The sequence below is a fragment of the Struthio camelus genome, chromosome 6 (genome assembly GCF_040807025.1).
Source record: "Struthio camelus isolate bStrCam1 chromosome 6, bStrCam1.hap1, whole genome shotgun sequence".
NCBI lineage: Eukaryota > Metazoa > Chordata > Aves > Struthioniformes > Struthionidae > Struthio > Struthio camelus.
The window spans coordinates 28096874-28118265 of record NC_090947.1 but is presented as its reverse complement, the minus strand read 5'-3'; the positions used below and the strand labels follow the sequence as shown (position 1 = coordinate 28118265).

Below are 21392 nucleotides of genomic sequence, written 5' to 3'. Positions count from 1 at the left end.
CCCTGACTCCTGAACAGACTGGGCTGTATTTTCTGTTTTAGGTTCCTCTCTCTCACTTGCTCTAAATACTATTTTCAGAACTCTAATTTTATATGGTATGTCCCTTTTTTTCCCTTTTTTTTTTTTTTTTTGGTAAATATTTGCCATGACTAAGCCAGGACACATCCCGTTTAAAAGGCTCCCATCCCACAAAACATCAGCCCTTTAATGACATGAATCTCATTAGCTCTCCCCATGAAAAGAGGTATAGAAAGGGAGCATCACTCAGCCCCTCTGAGTTCCTGTATCTGCACAGACATATATTTAGCCGTGTGTACTGTACAGTCACAGAAGGGGACAGTCTGGGCACACGCACACCACCTCATTCAGCCGGGGGGACAAGAGCAGGGGCCCTCGGGACAGATTCTGCGGCAAGTGGGTTTTGGGATATCCGTCTGTCTGGGATGGGGTTTGGAAAGGCTCTGAGCCCAGCAGAGGCTGAGCCGGTCCCTGGGAGCCCGCAGCTGGGCACAGAGGAGCCTCAGAGCCCCTCCGAGCCAGACTCTGGGCTCCTTTGAAGGTGCTTTTCCAGTCCGTGGGGTCAGTCGTGTGGAGCCCATCAGCTGGGGCAGGCCCGGAGGGCTTTCCTTCCTGAAGTGAGGGTCTGTCTATACTGCACCTAAAGACACCTATACACCAGGGCTAGCAGAGTGCCACGCTCCCAGGGCGTGAAAGCAACATCACATCCCTGCGGAGCAAGCTGAGCTCCCAAGAAAGCCCAGGCTCTTCCAGCCTTCCTCCAGGGCCAGAGGGCTCCCCAGAGACCATTTTTCTCCTAAATCTGCCCTCATCCACAACAACACTCTCTCATGGGGAGCCTTTCCACCCCGGAGTCCCTTAGTATGCACAGGCATCCCTTCCCTGGTATGTTCATCCCTTCTTCAGCATGGTCTTCCCTTCCTCATCATGGCCATCTCTTCCATGGCATGGTCATCCCCTTCCTCTTGGTTCAGGCTCTTGGCAGCTGTCTGGTATTGGAGAGTAAAACCCCAGGAGATGCCTCGAGCTTTGCCATGGCTGAGATCTCATCCACAACATCTGAACCCGAATGCAGCAGGAAAGGTCCATGGAGAAGAATTTGCCTTCCTGCTCCAGGGCTCAACATCTGTGCACACACAGCCATATCTGCTCAGTCTTCTTCCCCTCCTGCCCAGTCACAAACCCTGTGCTCCCACCTGGCTCGTGCCCAGAGCCCTCACCTTCCAGCCAGCACTGCAGCACCTGCCCCAGGTCTCGTCATCAAGGACGTGCTTCACCCCTCGCAGATCCGCCCCCAGGTAAGGTGCTCCTTCCCAGACTGTTTCTGCGTTTTTCCCCCCATTTCTCATCCAAAAGGCTTTTGGCGCAATACTGCAGCCCTGCTGCACCCTGTCATGTTGCTGTTGGGTCAGTGAGTTACCACGGCCTTCTGCCCCTCCTTGAAAGCTGTCACCCGTATGCCAGGGTAAAAGCTGTGTGAATGCACTGCTGAGCCTGCAGCAGTCCACTGAAGCAGGAACGCTCACTGCATTCACGTGGGTGGACCTCTGCACTTTGGAGAAGATGCTCAGCAAGAGAAATAACCCCGAGAAGGGCTGCAGATGGGCAGCACTGTGCAGAGAGGCCAGCGCTGCTGCAGATACTCCCTTCTGCGCTGACTGAGCCGCACAAGCTTTGCAGCATGTAAATAAAGCTGGGGGGGGGATTTCATTTCCCTGTTGTTTTCTTTTAGTTACTTTAAAAATTTCATATGGCCTGTCGGTTTAGGCAGCTGAGGAAACCCAGCGACAAGTGATGACACCAGCCCAAACCACTCCAGATTGCACAGCAGATCCCCACAATCAAAAGATCAGTACATCAGCATTGCTTGCATGCTCGCTCTCTAGCTGGGGATCCTCTCCTTCACAACTGGCGCGCATGTCCGAGCTCTTCATCGCAACCCGGAGAGCTTATTTAAAAGAGAAGAAAGAATGGCAGGGAGAGTCACACCTGAGCACGTGGCTCCCGCAGCTGGGGCTTTCCAGAAAACTGCAGCTGTGCTGAGAGCTGGAGTCATACCCCCAGGCTGGAGCACGCGTGCCGAGAGCAGCTCAGCACGCACATGCCCCGCTGAGCCACGCTTCCCCCCCGACGCACAGCAGCCAACATTAATTCATTAACAGTCCCATTAACACCCAGCTGTGGTTTCCCCCCAAACTCAGGCAGGGACCCGCTCCCCTGTGACAGCTGCTGACAGGCCAAGTTTCCACATTCAGCCCTTCTGGAGTTCTGTATAAAAATAAGTGGTGCTTTTTTAAAAAAGGAAAACTGTATTTCCCCTATACGCACACCCGCACGCGCACACACACGTGCAGAGCTCACAGCAGGAATTTTCTCAAATTTCCCCCACCCACAAACACATCTCCTTTGGCCAGAACCCAAACATGGGCATTTTCAGCCCAACATATCAGTTTTTCAGCATCCAGAACACAAAAAGCTGGTGTTACCATGAGCTGGACTGAACACAGCGCCTGCTCTCTAGCCGCCAGGGTGCCGGGAGACCCAGCAGCGCGCCCGCCGTGTCCGACAGTGTGGGCTGTGCTGTCCCCCTTCCCTGGCAGTGGCATGGGTGCTGCGATGGGCCCGGCGTAGTCCTGCCCCGTGCGCTGAGATGGCTATCAGCGACCTGCCCCTCGCCAGCCTAAGGCGGGCAGCCCACTGCATCCCCCTGGCTCGTGCTCATCCTGCAGCGTCAGTGCTTCCCAAGGTGATTGCTTCGGGGCCTGGATCTGGTACCCAACACTTATGTTCTCCTTCTCCCTTCTCATCATCTTCCTTAGACAGCCGTGAGCACCAGACGCTCTGGCTGGTGCTCCCCAAGGAGCTGCCCCCACAGCCCAACTGAGCATCCTACTCGGGATCTGGTACCCGATATCTATTTTCTCCTTTTCCCAGTCCATCATCTTCCTTAGACTGCCATGAGCACCAGAAATTGTTCAAGAAGCAGCTCACAGCTCTGCAGAAGCCCTGGACTACCCAGTGCTCCAGACAGCCTGAAATCCTTGCTCTAACGCGTCCGGCTGCACATCAAGCACAACAGACTGTATCAGAGAACGGGAACTCAGTCTTTGGCACTGTCACAGAAAGATGGGCAATGGGGGAGCAGAGACCTCCAAAACGCAGCCCCATGTCATGACTGGGCTGGGGGGATCAGAGCAGCCCTCGGGGCTAGCTGGGTATGCTGGCAGCCAGGCTATTTCTGCTCCCTGGAGACAGCAGGGAAAGGGCTATATATTTCCCAAGGTGCCAGACCTCTAGCAGGACATCCTGCATCCCTTTGATACAGAGGTGTTTGGCTCACCGGGAGCCCTATAACTACTTGTACCTTTAAATAGCAAAGCTCACAACTGCCCTATATGGCTCTGCGTCTATAAGTTGTCTATATATTTGTGTACACACTTGCACACAACACACAGAGATTTATTCGTGTTTTCAGAGTGGTTCAGGATACATTCCAAGACGAAATTCCAGCCAGCGCTGGAGCCAAGAACATCAGTCGCCCCGGCATACGCTGCCCCCTCTGCCTGTGCACACACTAAATACGGAAAGGGAGAGGTATAAATAGAGAGCGAAATACATGAATGGCCCTGTTTCCTTACACAGATAGGTACTGCACAAAGGTCCGCGCGGAGAGGGAGCAGGCAGCCTCAGGAATGCTCCGGCAGCAGCGCCGGGGCTGCGCGGAGCCGAGAGGTGGGCTGCAGAGCATCCCCCCGGGTGCTGCCCCCTGCCCAGATGTGCCCAGCTGCTCTGCACCGTGGTCCCTACCCTCTACATGGGTTAGCACAAACCGGCAGAGGTTACCTGGGGCTTTGGGAGGTGGCAGCAGGGACGGGGAGGAAGCAGCTCTCAGAAAGCCAGGGAGCAGCACGGCTCCTCTGCCGCACTCGTTTCAAGGCAGCCTGGCTGTCAGAGATGGGAGGGATGGGGATGCCTGGTCCGGACCCGATCAGCTGGGGATGGAGAAGCTGCTACGGCCCTCGCTGACACAGAGCAGTTCCTTTACAGCCCCGTCAAAGTCCACCTTGTTCTCCTCCCCAAAAGGTCCTTTGCTTGGAGGAGCTGCTGCCACATCCTGAGCTGGAGAGCTGGGAAGCGGCTGCCGGGCGGCTGCAGCGCTCCGTCCCCGAGTCCCGCAGCGCGGCGGCACGCAGCCTCGCGGGCATGGCACGGCCTGCCTCGCAGTGGCACGGCCTTGCCCTCCTTCTCTCACATCCCCTTTTTCTCCCCTCTCCCCCAAGGCGAAAAAAGAAGGCCCCGCTGAGCTCACGCTGCCCGGGGCCGAGGGAGCCACTGGCAGGCACGGGGCGCAACGGACCCACACCTGGGCCAGGGGCCGCGGGATTGCCCCTCACAAGGCGCTCCAGTTGCACCGCGTTCTGGAGGGGGAAGGGGCTCTCCCCCTTCAATGCTCCCGTTTGAGCTGAGGCCTGGCACCGGCTCAAACCACTGCTCGCTGACATGAGATCAATCATCCCCCGAGCGGCTCCGCAGCGGCAGCGCGCGGTCGGTACCCACGTGCGGCAGGCTGGGGCCTCTCCCGCAAGAGCAGGGGTTTGGCCACCTTCTGCCAGCCTGCCCGCGACCCCCTGCTCCTCCACCAGCCTGCAGCGCTGCACGGCGCAGCACGGCGCAGCACGGCGCGGCACGGCACGGCACGGCACGGCACGGCACGGCATGGCACAGCGTCGCACGGCATGGCACAGCGTCGCACGGCATGGCATGGCACAGCATGGCATGGCACAGCATCACATGGCACGGCACGGCACGGCACGGCACAGCGTGGCACGGCACGGCACAGCATTGCATTGCACAAGCACGGCGTCGCGTGGCACGGCGCGGATGAGGAAGTCACCGATGGCAGAGGAAGGGTCACACAGACCTTGGCACACGCCAGACGGGCTCCGCGTCTCAGACCGCACGGCCGCCGCACGCCCAAGGGCCATGCCGTGCCCTGGGGAGGGTGCTTGCGACAGCCCTGGCCCGACCCATGCCAGCCCAGAGGTGACGCCGGGTGCAGCTCCAAGCGTGCACCTCTCCGTGCCCAGCCACGTGCTGCCCGACCTCAGCGCAGACCCGAGCCAAGGCTGCGGCCGGGCGCAGCCGCAGTCGCGGGGGGCCGGGCAGCGAACCCCCACGTCGCCCCAGCGGGAGCGGGCTGGCGCGGTGCGCCGCAGCGCTGCCGGCCCAGCCAGCCCGCTGCCCGCCGTGGCTCGGCCCGAGGGCCCCGAGGGAGGCGCCAGGGGGAGATGCAAGGGCTGGAGCAATCACAGCCATTAGGCGGGCAGCCAGCCCGGCCCCAGCCCTGCTGCTGCTGGGGGTTTGTTCCTTGCCCACGGTCTGGGCGCTATTTCGGGCAGCCTGCTGCCCTGGGGCGCCCGTGCCAAGTCTGGTTTTAGCAGCGTGCAGCTCCACTGACTCACTGCTTGTGTAAGCGGGCTGTGGTTCCCGGCGGCGGCCCAGCAAGCGCACCCTGGCCGGGGCCCCCCTCACCTGATTAGGCCTAAGCAAATAAATAAATAAAGCCGCTCCACCGTGCGCCTCAGTGGCAAACCTGTGGGGAGGGCCAGGCCCCCACGCGGCGCTCAGCCTCCAGCGCGTCGCACCCACGCTCACCCCGAAACGCCCTGCACCGTCCTCAGCCCCGGCGCGGCTGCAACGCAGCGGCCTCCCTTCGGGCACGAACCCCGGCGTGGAGGAGCCTGCCCCTCGCGCGCGCTCCCCCCTTCCCCTGCGCCGCACCAGCGGCTGGGTGACACAGCACCCCCGCCAGCCCGTCACCCCCACCGCCCACGACCACGGGCGCGTGAACAGGCTCGCTAACCCCCTCGCGCAGCCCCCCGCCGGCGCCGGGACGCGGGTGCCCGCCGAGCGCCGTCTGGGCTCCCTGAGTTTGCGGCGCGGGAGCGGGACCCCAGGGCAGGCACGGGGATGCGGCGGCCGATGCTCGTTTCAGAACGAACCGGGCTTTAGCCAAGCCCGTGGGCTGCCCGCCGGTCCCGCGGCACCACGGGCCAGCCGAGGGGGGGCCGCAGCCGGCCCCTGCCGCTTGCGGCGCTGCGGGGCGCTACGGGCCCCGGCCGGAGCCCGGCTCGCTCGCGGCAGCCCGCGGCCTCCCGCCCGGGGGACCTGGGCGTGCGGACGCGCACCGGCACGGCGAGGCAGCCACGGCCGTCCACGGGCAGGGCGAGCGACCGGCGCCCGCCCCCTCGCCGCGTGGCGATGGGGACCTGCAGCCCGGTTTCTCCCCGGGGGCCGTGCACGCTGCATGCAAGCAGCGGCCCCGCAGCCCGGCACCGTGCCCTCGCCGCGGGCCCCGCGCTGGCCCCGTTGCAGCTGCAAAGCCGCAGCTACCTTGCGCTAATTAAAAACATTCCTCGTAGGAAGGAGCCAAAGGGCTGCTTCCTCCCGCCGTTGCACGGCGCTGGCTCGGGTTGAAGGGCCGCCATCCCCACCCGGCGCAGCACGCAGCCCACCGCCGCCGCCAGCCCTTGGACAAACAGCGGCAGCTCCTCTCCCCGGGATTATTTTTAGCGCCTCTGAAAAGGGAGAGGCAGCGGGCGGGGGAGACGGGCAGGTGCTGGGCCGGAGCCGCCGGCCGACGCAGGGCTCTGCCCCTCCGCGGCGCCCACAGCCGACCTGCGCCCGGGTGCCGGGAGCGCCGTCGGCGGCCCGGGCACGCGGGCACCTCAGCACCCCCGCTGCCTGCCCACCTCCACCTGCCTCGCGGCTCCAGCCCCGGCCCCGGCGCGCTGCCCTGGCCCGTCGGAGACGGCCCGCCGGGCCCGCTTGGCCGCTTTCCCAGCCCGGTCGCCTCCGCGGCCGGGAACAATGCGACGGGCTCTGACCCCCGAGCTCCTGACGTCAGCGGCGATCGCCGCCGGCCGCCCCGCGAGCTCCGGCCCAGGGCTCGCCGCTCGCCCTTGGCCAGGGACGCGCTGGAAGCCGGCTGTTTGTTTATCTTCCTATTCAGCGTTGCTTGTTTTGATGGCACATCCTCCTCGCCGGGCCCGGGTCGACCTGTGAACCCTCCGCGTCCTGTTTGCCGAAGCCCCGCTCGGCAAGCCAAGTGCACGGGGCGGCCGGAGGCGCAGCGCAGCCGCCCCAGCGTGCACCGGCCGCGGGAGATAAAAATATTCAGGGTGAAACATCCTGGGGCGCGGGGGGCTATATTTGAACTGATCGTATCTGCGAGTTTATCCGAGTGGTTTTGATTGCAGCTCTATTGAGCCCAAGCAGCCAAAACAACCGCGGCTCCAGCAGCTCCAGCACTGGCCCTAGGGCCAGGGCTCCTCGCAAAGCAGCGCGGCATCGCTCTGCCCACTGCCTGCTTGCAGCCAGGCTAAACCACAGCCGCTCTCTGTCCTGCTGCCCCGGGATGGCACACTGCAGCCTAGGCAGGAGCGCGGCGCCCGCGCGGTGTGAGCTGCAGGGTCGGAGCCTTGCTCCCTTTGCAGCGCTCTGGCAGTGAAGCAAGGAGTGAAGCTCTGGAGACCGCCAAGTCAGAGCGTGGAGGAGCCAGGCGGGTCCTGACGCACCCAGGCCTTGGCAGGAGCTGGACCACCCCAGGACTCTGCTGCTTTTACCATGAGGCCAGGGAGAAGGTGTGAACTGGTCAAGTGGGACCAAAGGGACACTGCCTGGCCTGTTCACTGCGGGGTGGGAGACAGCCCTTGCCCCAGCGAGCGCATGACCACTCCTACTCCTGCCCGGTCACCTCATGTGTCTCTCCTGCATCCCTGCCTTGTAAAACCTGTCCTTGTCCTCCAGAGGGTGTGTGATGGAGGCACTGAGCCGCGCTGCCCTCTGCCTCTGCCCCTCTCAGAGCTGGACCCATCTCGCCAGCCCTGTGGCATCCCCCAGCCCCTCTGCTCTCCTCCTGTCTGCCACAGCCTTCTCCAAGGGTAGTGCCCAAGTAGGCAACGCCGGGGAGAGGAACCCTCCCCCGTGTCTTGCACTTGTGCCAACACACTCATGGGAGGAAAATCCACCTACTGAACAGCAAAATGCTGGAGCCTGGGGAATGGCTGCCTGCTGCCTAGGTCCTTACACAGCCACTCGGGACAGCATCAGAGTTGGGACGTGGGGCTTGTTGGACCTTCGGGAGAGCCAGCACAGCCATATCTATGTTCGCAGAAAGTCCTGCCTGCTTGGAAACAGCATCGAACTTGCTGTCGCCGGGAAGCTGTATCTGTGCACTGGTTAATCGGTAATGAAAATACCAACCACAGCTGGGCCAGGGCAGGCTCTCAAAAACTACTCATGGGTATCCCGAGGTTGCCCCAAGGAGCCATCCCTGCAACACGCAGGGACACCTAGGAACAAAATACCCTTAAACCGCCAGCCGTTTGCTGCCGGGCTGGCCGCCAGGGTAGCCCCCGAGGTGCTGAGCCCTCTCCCGGCACGCACACCGCGCTCCTGTCGCCTTCGCTTTCCCCTCACGGCGTGAGCACCTTGGCTTGCCAATAAAAGCTGCTGGCTTTGCCTCAGTTCGTGCGCAGCCGGTATTCTCCCTTGCAGCTCTGCCCAAGCCCAGGCAGCTGCTCAGAAATGAACTCTTGCCAAAAACTGCGTGTGTGAAAGCGTCGTTTCCTAAACGTATAAATATTCCCAGGGCTTTGCTGGAAAACTCCCCATGATTAGTTAAAACACCCTGGACGGCAGAGAGAGCACAAGCCCAGTGAGAGGGCATGTTTAAACAGAGACGGTCCAAGCAGCACGCAGGGGCGCCTGCGCGCAGCGCTGACCTCAGGGACTGGCAGGTCCTCACTTCTTGATGAGGGATGCTACAAAGGTTTGGGAAGCGGAGGCTTTCCAAGCTGCCGTGCGCGTTCTCTCATCCAGCCAGCCCTGTGCCGCACCGTCACAGCTCCCTTCCAGCCAGGAGGTACTTACTGCTGTTGTTATTAAACGTCCACAATTTTAAGCTCTGTTTTATAGAGGGAAAGGCTGGAGGGGCTATCAGATCTCTCCATCTGACCTCTCGGCCACTAGCGTTTAACCACACACATCCCGATACCGAGCCCAGCAGCTTGGTTTTCTTCCAGGCAGGCTCCCAGCCCGCTTTTGGAGACATCAAGAGATGGAGAATCAACCACTGCCCTTGGGAGCACGTCCCAGTAGCTAATCACCCTCGGTAGCAAAACCATGTGCCTCATTTCTAGTTTGAATTTGTCTGGCTCCAGCTCCCAATCACTGGCTTGTGTTCGGCTGCTCTCTGCTAGATTAAAGAGAGCCCTTCAGTAACCAGTATTTTCTCCTTGTAAAGACCCTCACGCACTGTAATCAAGGCATCTCTCAATTTTCTTTCTGATAAGCTACACAGAGCTCTTCTCTTCCAAGTCTCTCACTGCCAGGCTCTTTCTCCAGCCCTCAACTGATTCCTGCAACCCTACTCTGATTGTCCAGTGTCTTTTTTAAAACCCAGGCACCAAAGTTGGCCGCAGCATTCACAGCTCCCCATGGCCTGTACTGGGGGACCTGCCTGCCCCTCCATCCCGAGGAGAACTGCTCCTAACAAGGATGTGTGCCAGGCTCAGGCCTTCAGCAAGGCGATAAGTGAGCTGGGAAAGGAGGCGAAGGCACCGGCTGAGCCCAGGCACTACCAACGCTTCCCCACAAGATCTGCAAGAGCACTGTGACACCTTGCAATGAAATTGCAAAACCAATACCTGCAAAGTAGCTACATGGTCCCTGAGATGAGCCCAGCGTCCTGGCTGGGCCAGGAAAGGAGGTGATCTTGGTGTTGCTGCCAATAGGTCTCTAGAAACCTCAGCTCCGGGCTCAGCCACAGCCAGAAAGGCAAAGGGAACATCAGGAGTGATTAGGGGATGAGGAGAGAACAAGGCGGTAAATATCACTGTGCCTTGGGGCAAATCACTCCTGTACCCCAATCCTGAACTCAGTGTGAAGCCCTGAGGCTGTTCCCTCTCTGAAAAAACACAGATGAATTGGCAAAACGCAGAGCAGCAGCAGAGGTGAGCAGAGGTCTGTAACAGCTTCTCTGCAAGGGGGGATTAAACTCATGCAGATTGTTCAGCTTGGGAGTCGGACAACTGAGGAATTCTGGTAAGAATCCTGTAAAATTCACACGATTTCTCCATGAAACTGTGTGGAGAAAATGAACAGCAAACTGGTATTTGTTGCCCCTCATTAATACAAGACCTAAGAGGTGTCAAGTGAAATGAGGAGGTATCAGGTTCGAAATGAAGGAAGCAGCTCTTTGCATACTGCACCTCTCTGCTGTGGAGCTCACTGCCGCAGGACCTTACATGGGCCAAAAGCATCAGCGAGTTTAAAAAAGGACTAGACAAATTCAGAGAGGACAAATCCGTACACGCATAGTGACCACAGAGCTGCGTCCCTCAGCCAGGCTGACCCTAAACTGCAGATGTTCAGGCACGGCTCCCAGGGGGCAGAGGGCAAGCACTACCCAGACCTTCCCATTCCTTGTCTGGTGCCCCAAGAGGCTGCTCCCGACCACTGCCGGGACAGACGCTGGACCAGGCAGACCAGGACCTCCCTCTGCACAGCCATTCTAGTGTTCTTCCTAGTCAAAGCCCATCTCTTTCACCCTAATACTGCCAACACTGCATCCAGAGGTCTGAGACTGAAGCATTGTTGCCTTCAAGAGACCTAACTCTGCTTACTGCATGTGGAGAACAGGATGGCTGGAGATATGCAGAGTCGCATGTCCCACAAATTAAAGTTTGGGACAGAGTATCCATTTGCAAGATCCAGCGACAGGAAAAAACCCTCCACGTACATAGATACGTTTTCATGTGTGCACACACAGCCGTGCAGGCCAGACTCCCCACACTTCATCTCCAAAACCCTGCTGGACATAACCCTTCCAGGCCAGGCCAGCTCTTGAGACCACCCCAGCAATTTCCCTCGGTCAGGCACAGCCGAAGGCAAAGAGCTGTCACGCATCATGCTACCGAGGAGCAAACCCAGCTCACCAGTGCCTGCTCCCAGGAGCCATGGCGCCAGCTGCACTCCCATCTTTTAAGTCTCTGTCCAACGAGTGCTCCACCAGTCCTTTTTGCATGGCTTTGCACAGGGCTCGCTGAGTTACTCCTCTCCTGAACGCCCCACCGCACGGGCGGTCACCCAGCACCACCAAGTACTGTCACCCATGCCCCAGGCACTAGTTCTTGGAGGACTCTCAGGCTCAAGCCTGATGTTCATCTTTAGCAGACATTGCTCAGCAGTCCCTTGGACAAAGATATACTTCATCACCCCCGATCCTGGCATATCTGCCTGCATTCTTCCAGCTACAGCACAGAAACCGTTATCGAGCGCGTCTGCCGTGTCTGTGCGAGTATCAATCATTTTACCACCTCCATCCACTAATAGGTTTATCCCATTGCTGGGAGTTTGGGGTTTCTTTTTTAATACACTAAATAAAAGCCTTTCCTTCTGTCCTTAGGCCTGCTAGTCATGATTTTTCCCTGATGCCTTTAGCTTCTGTTATCCATTTTCTACACTTCATAATTTCTAATTTATATTGATTGCTATCTACTCCCGCTCTCCCATTTGTTATAAACTGCTCTTTTATTTCTAATTGCTGCCTTCACTTCACCGCTGAACCAGAACGGGCTTTGGGCCAGAGCTGCCCTCTTTCTTGATTGTGGAATTGTGGCTTTTTGTGGCTTCTGAAATTCTTCTGAAAGAGCTCACAATTTTCATTCACATTTTTCTATCTAAATGTTTCCTTCTAGCTGATTTCACTCATAATTTCCCCCTGCTTTGGGAAATTAGCCCTTTCAAAGCATGAAGGATATAAATTACTGTTTAGGAATGTCCTTCCTTTGCCCAGGGTGAATGTAATCTGGCCATGATCATCGCTCCCTAGGCAACCTCCAAGTTTCAGTCCAGCAATGAATTCATCTCTATCCATCATAACCAGGGGGAAACGAAAGTTGCCTGTGCTGGATGCAATATCTTTCATGTAATGGAGGGTTCGCCTCCAATTTTTTGAAACTCTGTAGATGGTTTATTGCTGGCTGTGCAAGACCATCAGCATATGTCTCACAAAGCAACGTCCTGTCCAAGCAACATAACCTTTCTTTCCGCATGATGCCATGCACTCCTTACGCTCCCATCTGACTCTCTGGTCTCGAGCACACACCACTGCTCCCCACTCCTGGGCTCTCACAGCTAGCACAGAAACCCTCAGAAGCATCTTCAAACCCTGCCTCTTTGCATCAATGGGCATCAATTGTTCTGATGTTCCCACAATGTTTTGAATCATTTCAGTGCTTCGGTGATTGTTTCCAGCTATGAAGAAGGAGCAGGGGAAAGACACTCTCCTTCCAATCCTGATTTCTCTTAAGTACGTCTGCTTGGCAGAGCCAAGCACTGCTAAGGGGAGAAGGGTGGACACGACACCTAAATAACGGGATGAAAGTCGCTCATCCCTACGACGAGCTACAAAGCCACTCTTAAAAGCAGCAAAAGAACCAAAAGGAGCAGCTAACTGATCAGAAGTTAAGTCCTCCCTGTCGGTGTTTTAGGCACACAGCAAGTGCAGGAAGCAGGCAAGGACTCCCCAGCGACCCCACGCTCCCGTGGAGCCCTGCAGACCAGGTGCAAAGACACAAGCGAGGGCCATAGCAGAGCGCAGCCTCTCCAGCCAAGCCTGGCCATCCCCACCAGGGCCCATCCAGCCGTGGCCCAGCACACCAATGCCAATTGGCCTCGTACACCTCTATCCAGGGTGCCACGAAGCAGGGGCTGCTGGCGCAGGTTCCCCAGGATGCCTTTGCCGAAAGAGGGAAGCTTTGTACCTCTTCTTACCTCAGCCATGAAGTTCTGCAGGAAAGTCTCCTCCTGGAAGGGCTCCGTCCGCAGGCGGTCTGCAAGAGAGAGAGGGGATCAGCCCAGGCAAGTCTGGCCAGACCTCCACCCTGGCTCCACCTTTCCCCTGCCCATGGGGGAAAGTGGTTGCAGGCACCAGGGGAGCAGCTCCACCACACTGGAGAGCCCAGATGGGCCCGTCAATCTGGGAACACATCAGCCAGCTACCAGACGCACAGGGACCACCAGAAGGAAGTGAGTGAATAGCCCCTGCTGTGCGGGCACATCGGCGTATCACAGCCCGAGGGTGCCCAGGGCACAGCAGCATTGCTGGTAGACGCAGCATCCCTACACGCCCAGAGGCTGGTTTCAGGGGCAGAAGGAGGTAATCACACATTTCGGTGCCTTCACTCAGCTTCTGCAGCGACTCCTTTGGGGGCCTGTGGTGATGACTTGGGCCCGTTCACACACACAGCTTGTCGGTAACACAGCACAGCCCAGAGCTGGCCCTGCACTTGTCCCAGCGCCCTCTCACGCAGAGCCACTCCACAGCAAGGACCAGGGAAACAGTAGCAGGACATATTCAGCACCATTCCTAGACCTTATGGCTTGAAAAGACCTTCTGGTCCTGGACACCATCTAGCCACACACCAGAGGACAGAGGACTGCCCATCTCCAGTTCCTTTTCTGGAGGGACAAGTCAGCCAGCTTTCCCATCTTGTCAAACAGGGACAAACCCCTGTTCTACCTCATTCTGCTGGGTCCCTCATTCAAAGCCCTATTTTTTTCCCATCACTGCAAAGGCACTGAGAAGCACATGGCCAGGATGCGTTCTTTCATGCCAGGATGCTCAGGCAACAGACAAGAGAGGATGCCTGCCCACACCATCCCAGCATCAGTCCCAGTTCCCAAAGCGGGGCTCTCCTGGCTGCTCTGAGCCCTGCAGAGCTGGCACACCGCAGGAGAGAGGGGAGTCCTGTTGGCTCGCGCACCTTTCAGTGCAGCTGCAGGGCAGATGCAGGCTCCCATCTCAGCCTGTGCCAGCAGAAGCAGGGAAGCGCTGCGGTGCAGGGGCCTGCACCACACCGCATTCCTGAGTGCCACACAAGTCACTGCTGACCCAGATCTGCCCCTGCGTCCCGGGGGGCACAAGGTCCCTGGGGAATGGCAGGTATCATCTCCCCACGCAAGCCAAGCAGGTCTGAGCTGGAAGCCTGCGCCTCCCGGCTCTCGCTCCTGGCCCCACACATGCTCCCACCGCAGGCTGAGCAGCGGGAGGAGAGCACAGCCTGCAGACCAGCACCAGTCCCGGACTCCTACCAGGCCCTGGGCAGCAGGGCAGAGCACGGCGCTGACACAGGACAGCCCGAGAAGTGGCGTCCAGACAAACTCTGGATGCTGAGGACGAGCCCTTCCGCATGGTCCCTCCGTGCAGGGCCTGATCTGTGTCCCCCTTGCCTACCCAAGGGGGCTTGCATCCATCCACCCCCCACCGCTCCCCCAGGGGCTGAGGCAGGACGCCCCATGCCCACGGCTGCCCTTCCAGCAGCGAAGAGCCGGGAGCCCCTGGTTGCCCTCCAAGCACGCCGCGAGCTGCCGCGCAGGGGAAGGGAGCCTGCCGCGGCTCCGGGATCGGCCTTCGCTGGCTTCAGCACAGGTTCCTGGGGAGCGGCCAGGTGCTCTCAGCAAAGCGGAGAGCCCCTTGGCGACTCCCCAAGTCCTCCGGCTCCCGGTCACCAGCCGCTCCTCCCCAACTCTCCCCCGGGGCTGCTCCCCAGCCTTCTGGCGACCATCTCGCTGCACATGAAACACAAGCCCCGCTGGGTGACAGCCAGACGGAGCAGGGCATGCCAGCCCTGCGCAAAGAAGGAAACGCGCTCCCTGCTCACTCCTCTCGTCCGCCCGGGCTTCCCTCCTTACCTCTGCTCAGAGCAGCCCCGCTCTCCCTGTAGTCTTCAATCTCGGCATCTTTCTGGAGCAGCAGGGAGGCCAGCTCCTGCAGCTGGGACTGCAGCACCAGGCTCATCCTCATCAGGGGCCGCACCAAGTGCCGGGAGACCTGGGACAGAGGAACGACAAGCTAGGCAAGGTCCACAGAGGCGCACGGCTGTCCATGCAGCAAAGCAGTCACCGCAACGCCCGAGAGAAAGCTGCTGCCCCAGGTCACAGAGGGCTTCCCCAGACATCCCCCAGTGTCACCCAAGTCCAGTAGGGAGCGGTGGAACAGCAAGAGCTGGGAGAAGGGAGGCAGGATGCCATGGGGTACGTCCCCCATCCCAGCCCCATCCTTTCACAGCCGGTGAGGGCCCAACGGGGATGCGGAGCAAGCGATGCTTCAGCCACCATGAGAAACTCAGGGTGCAGGAAGAGGCAGAGAGTCCCTCCATGCAGCTCCCAGCCTGCAGCGGGGCCTCCAGACCCTCCTCATGGCTCTGTGCACCCCAAAGCATGTTTCTACACAGCTGGGCCTAAAATCCAAAAGGAACCGAGCTGTCAAACTGTGGCTTGAAGAAACAAAGAGACTTTCTCAGGAGGTGAGATCAAAAGCAGAAGGGATCCCTACCTCCAGGGCTCACACGGGCCCCTGCTGTGCTCCCCATCGCAGCCCACGACAACCCCCTTAGCTTACGGCCACACGATTCCCTGGGCACATCCCTGCCCCGCAGCCAGGCTGGGCCACCCTGGCCCACCAGGAACATGAAGCAGCCTCCTGCCCATCAGCCCCTCGGAGAGTGTCGGTGAGCCCCCCTCCCCAGTGCTCCCCTTGTCTTTGAGACCAGGCTGTGCCCGTGGGTGGGAGGACAGCAAAAGCATCGCTCCTGAAGCCTCCCCACTCCCAGAAGCAGCATGTCGCTGGCACACAGCCTGCGGTGAGCCCGCAATGGGGCTCTGCACCCCAAGGCGCAAGCTGCCGAGACCGGGACCCTGGCACACAGCCCCGCGCTGCTGCACAGGCAGTCAGGAGGCACCGTCCGCTGCAGAGCTGGGACGCAGCGAGCAGCTGTTTCCCACCTCGGTTCAGTGTGCGCCTTGTGCTCCCGGCTGGCTGCTGAGCAGCACTTGGCAGGGCAGGATCAGACCCCGCTTTGGAATTCAAGGCAGACACGCTCAGCACCTCAAGCACTTCCTGCCTCCTGGGCACCTTGCAGACTTTCGCTGCGTTTCCAAACAAAGGGAGAGGAGCAGGTACCGGCCGAGGGCTCAGGCTGCCGCTTTGCACCATCTTGGCTCAGATCCCGTGCTTCTTGCCCAGGGAGGGACAGCAAGTCCCCAGGGCGAGCCGAGCCCTGGGGGGCTCCGACCTTGTCTGGTCCCTAGGGCAACAGCAGAAGCGCTCAGATGCCCCATGCCCGCAGCCAGCTGGCGAGCCCAGCTCTGCTCCCTGTATCACTCAAGTACAGCTATTGGTGGGTCACGTCCCCTCAGAGGGGAGAAGGGCTGTGCGGGGACCCTCCTCTCCCATCGCGCCCCGTCCCCTCCTCCCCCTGGCCCTGGTGACCCGGCGGGAGGGCGATGCGGTGATTTAGAGCAACCCCTTCCCTGCAAGCCCCATTGCAGCTGCGGCTGCCAGGGCTCCTGTGCAGGGCCCAAGCCAGCGCTGTCCCCAGCTCCCGCCCGGCGCGTTAGCGGGTGCCGGGCGCCCTCTTGTGCGCACACGGCTGCAGGGCCAGGGTGCCGGGGTGCCCCGACCCCCTGCTCCCCAAACTCACTCTCTGCCTGCAGAGGGCCCCCGTGGCTGCTCCTAGGGGACGGGTCGCGGGGCTCATTGGGGAAACCGCCCCAAGGAAACAGGGGACTGAATCGCCTTTGCCTAGCTCTCAGCGCAGCCATGCACGGAGCGGGATGCTGCAAGCCTGACGCCTTTCACGAGTTAACAGGGATATGCAATGGCTGAGCCCAGTGTTTGCAAGGTTTAAACCTTCCACTTACTGGAGTGACTGGTGGGATACATCCCAGACATAGCCCCCATCCCTGCTGCATCCATCCTTACTGTTTTGGGGCAGTGGGGGGGCGGGCCGTGATCTAGAAGAGGTGCCAGGCTGGTGAGTCCCTGCTGTAACCCACCTGGCTGCTGCTGGGGGCTCAGCTCACCTGTGCTGCAGCATCAGGAAGCAAAGTGAAACCCACTGAACAGCTGAAACCTCACTGAAACCCAAAATGCCAGGTGGCCCTCAGATAGGAGCAGCTCTCTAAGAGCTGGGGAGAATCCAGTTTAATTCCTTCCTTTGCTATAGACTCCATATGGGTTCTTTGGTGGTGGTGGTGGGGTCACTCGTGCCCCACTCCCCAACACGTGCCATAGGGGAACAGTGTCATTTGCCTGTGCCACGGGGTTGCCAGGGTTGGTACACAGAGGGCATAACCCCAAAATGGACAGCTTCTCCCTGCTGCTCTGCGAGGAGCACATGCTATGCCATCCCTACCTCCCTGCAAGTTCCCCACCAGCAGATTTCTGCTGGAGGAGCTAAGGTGTCACAGGAAAGAAATCGGGATGGTGAACCTCAGCAGTGGCAGCAGGCAGAGCCAGGCACCCTGCAGCAATCAACACAACTCCAGACTTCTCCAAAGCCTCCATTAGGAGCTTTAGGACACAGTTGTTAGCTTCAGGACATCCCCATCTCCTCAAAACCGCTGCAGCCCATGGCCATTGCTGCCCGGCGCGCCCCAGCATGTCGCTCACCATCTCCACGGGCGCAGCGGAGCAGTGGAAGTCCCAGTAGAAGGGCAGTCCCGAGAGCTCGCTTTTCACATGAACGCTGAGCCTGCCAGCCCCGCGGTGGCAGGAGAAGGAGGTGGCGGTGTCCGGCTGTCCTGCCAGCAAGGGGCACATGAGGTTGCACAAGCGGTGCAGGAAGGAGGACACATGGGCCGTCAGCCGCTTGTTCAGCTCCTGGCGAAAGGCAAGGTTAGGGGAGCAGCGAGGCCCTGGAGACCTCGGCACCTGAAAAAAGCTAGCAGAAAGCCCAGCACACAAGGATCGAACTACCTCCACGTGTCCTAGGGCAGCAAAAAACCATCCCTGGCATCTAGCCCCAGGACAGCACACTCCCCACCAGCTCTCCCCAGCAAGCTAAGCTGGAAAGGTTTCCTAGCCCCAACCAGCAGGACCAGGAGGGTCTAGGGCAAGGGTGGCCAGGGCACGGTCCAGGGTGTCTCTGGGGCTGCGCACAGACAGGCAGGTCCTGCAGGCAGGACACGCTGTGGCAGCCTGTGCCCTGGTTGTTACAGTGAACGGAGTCTCTCTCTGTCCCTGATGGGAGGCAGCGTTGTTTCGACCTGCTGCTTAATGCACCAGCTCTGGGGAAAGCAGCTCCCCATCCAGCCCACAAGTGAAACGAGTCTGCTGGCCTCAGCATACAGCCCCAGTGAAGAGCTAACTGCGCTGGTCATGCTAAACAACCTGACCCACTCTCCAAGGAGGAGGGTGCTCGGCCATCCGGGATGACAGTGCAGGGGCATAGCTGTGCAGGGGCTTTCCAGGCCCGGCTTTCCAGCCAGATCCGGTGGCCGTCGTGCTGCCAGCCAGTTCCTGCTGGGACGTCAGCTGGCGTGAGGGGAAAAGGAGGTCCCTGGACTTTCCAGACACTCACCTTAGACCTTTGTCCCACTGCCTCTGCGTCTACGCTCTCGTACCAGACACTGCTGAGGTCGGAGATCAGCAGGATGTAGCCAGAATCCCTGAAACAAGCTTTGGCAATAAAAGCCGACTCGCCAAAGCAAACAGAAGCCCAGGGCTGCGTCAGGAGGCTGCTCTCCAGCTCCTCGGAGCCCTCCATCTGCAAGAGAGCAAACAGGTCTGTGCTTCAGCCCCAGCCCAGGGAGACCCCGCTGGCTGGGGGTGGCCTCCCAGGGACCCCTGGTCCCCGCCAGCCCCTCTGCAATGCCCACCCCACCTCACAGCCCAGAGGCGAGGATGCTCGGCTAGCTCTGGGCCACGCGCATCCCTTGGTGTGCATGCAGCTCTCCCAGGGCAGGCGTTTGTGGGAGCACTGTGCAGGGCAGTTCCTACCCCCTCTCAAAAGAAGCACCCCAAATGCACCAGGGGACAGCAGGAGGAAGCTTGCAACACAGCAGCTGCCTCCCCCAGCAGTAACCCGTGCTTGCTGCCATTAATACGGCCAGACCTCCGCATGCAAATTAACATTTAAGCTCCCCAGCTCGCACCGAGGCGGGCAGCAGGATGCTCCAGCGCCGGCACTTTGCGCTCCTCGCAACGAGAGGCTGCGCGGTGCCTGCCGACACGCTCCCGCCGCCGGCCTGGCCTGAGCGGGGCAGGCTTCGAGCTGAGCAGCCGCGGCGCTGGGGCCGAGCTCCCCAAGGGGAAGAGGAGCAGGCAGGCCTGCAAGGGTCAGGAAACGGCTTTGCAGAGCGGAGCGAGGCCAGGCCGGAGGCGAGGGCCGAGACTACGGCTCCCAGCATGCTGCTCTCTTCCTCGGCGCGCGAGGGGCCGCTGCACGCCGGGACGTGTAGTGCCGCACGCCACGTCCCAGCAACACGGGAAAACAGCCGTGTCCTTTCGCTTCCTCGTGGGGTTCAGGGCCCAGGCGTGGGACTGCTCCCCTGCCTCCGGAAGCGGGCACGGCTCTAGGCTTGAGCGTCCGGCTCGAGCGTCCCCCCGTGCCTGGGGGCCAGGCTGAGGGTGCACGGCAGAGCCGGGCTGTGCCAGCCAGCAGGGACTGCGGGCCCTGCACCCTCCACGCTCAGCACAGCCCCTTCCTCACCCCGGGCACTGACGTTGGTACCCCTGCCCCCTACCCCACTGAGCCACCCCACCCTGCACCCACACACTAACCCAGACCCCCCCAGCCGGCACCCGATGTGCTAACCCTCCTCGCTTGCACCCACACGTTGACCCCTGCCAAGCTGCACTGCATGCACACAGGCCTCCCACCTTGCACCTACAGACTGCCCCTGATCCCCTTCTGGCACCCTATGCACCAAAACCCTGCCCCTACGTGCTGACCCCCCTTCCCCTTGGTACCGTGCAGGCCCCCGCCACCTGGGGGGGCCACAGAGCTGATGCACTGCAATGCGGTGCTAGGAGAGGTGGGTGCATACTGGGGTGCAGGGTGGGGGGATGCAGGGGGGCTAGGGTGCCGTAGCATTTGTGGTGCAGGGCCCAAGCGGAGTGCAGGGGTGTTGGGGTGCAGGACCCAGCTGGGTTGCAGGCTGTAGGGCACAGCTGGGCTGCAGGAGGGCTTGCAGTGCAGGACCCAGCTGGGGTGCAGGACTGGGTGGGGGTGCAGGGGCTCGGGGCTCACCTGGCCCTCAGGGAGGTGTGCCCATGGTAACACCAAGTCCCTCCCGCCCTCCACCTTTGGGTGTTCCTGGGCATATGGGTGCTTCTCAGGACCTGGTGGGGTGGGGGGAGCCCCAGGCACAACCTGGAGCTGTGGCCGAGCCTGAGCACATCTCCCCTGCGAACTGGCTCCATCGTCCTCCCAGCCCGAGTACTTTTCTTGAGCTTGCACCTGTGGCTCGTTTGCAAGGCAGGCATGATCCACCGGCTGCAAGGCCCTGGCCTTTCCTCCCCCCTCAGGGGGGTGTCATAGGCCAGTTTAGACTGGCCCAGGCTGCGCTTGCAGGCAGACTCTGATCTGCTTGTAAATGCTGGGAGCCGCGGACCCGGCCACTTCAGGCTCCACTGCAAACAGCGTAACCAGCAGGCAGTGGGACACCAACCCAGCGACTGAGCTGAATCACGAGGGGTCAAAGGCAATGTTTTCTCCCCCAGAAAAATCCACTGCTGGCTAGTTTAGCCAGCAAGTGCAACGCACCAGCATAAAAGAGTGCCCGATGGAGCATTTAAGCAGCGAACGCATCCAGGAAGCCCTCGCTGCAGGTTACAGCAGGCTCACAGCGATGGGAGCTGAGCTGAGCAGAGCTGCTCTGCACCCCTGAGCCTGGGGCATCCCGGCAGGCCAGAGCTTTTAACCTGGCACTGCAGGACTTGAGGGGCCGCGAACACTGCTAGGAAAAGGCAACCAGCAGAAGAGGGGGAGAGGAGCACGGCAAGGGAAGGCCAAGTGGTGGGCAGATGCCTGGAGGGGAGCTACAAGTATGCCTCCAAGCAAAAACCACTCAGGCTGCTGCTCAGGGTGAGGACTGACCCCATCAGACACTGAGAAGAGCCGCGTGCCTTTTGCTGCTGTGAGCAACAGGCAGCAAAACCCCCTTGGCCCCCTCACAGAGCCCAGCACCCTCACACTGATACACGAGGGGCTCGGGGAGCAGGGGGACAGGATCTGGGGAAAAAATACGCAAAGGCACAGCAGGGCACGGCAATCCTGGTGTCAGTGGCACGGGGCACACAGCGAGGTGTCCGCAAGCAGCCCAGAGCCGCAGGGCGAACAGAAAGGTCTTGCCCAGCTCCTGGGAACAGCTCCCTGCCGTGACAGGGCAGAGGGACGGTGCGGGGCCGGACGAGGTGCCCGGAGCTGCTCTGCAGCGAGCGGCAGCCACGGCAGGCAGCCAGCGACGGTGGGCAGCACCCCTGCCAAGGCGCGCGGCGCCGCGTGCAAACCTGGCCTGGC

General features: G+C 60.4%; 1 protein-coding gene across 4 annotated transcripts in view; it reads right to left on the bottom strand.

Moving 5' to 3' along the window:
- The window catches only part of NHEJ1 (non-homologous end joining factor 1), a 52363-nt gene extending 33060 nt beyond the window's left edge, over nt 1–19303 (bottom strand). The window contains exons 1-5 of one of the 4 annotated variants that reach the window (XM_068948889.1): nt 19024–19303; nt 18450–18635; nt 17540–17749; nt 14779–14917; nt 12859–12917 (exon numbers count right to left, since the gene is read on the bottom strand). In XM_068948889.1, coding sequence (XP_068804990.1) covers nt 12859–12917; nt 14779–14917; nt 17540–17749; nt 18450–18635; nt 19024–19278 — 849 coding nt within the window. In that variant the 5' untranslated portion in view covers nt 19279–19303. Of the gene's footprint in view, nt 1–12858; nt 12918–14778; nt 14918–17539; nt 17750–18449; nt 18636–18752; nt 18942–19023 lie in introns of those variants that run through there. The other 3 variants (XM_068948891.1, XM_068948892.1, XM_068948890.1) reach the window with 3 other exon arrangements.
- Between the last annotated feature and the right edge of the window lie 2089 nt (nt 19304–21392).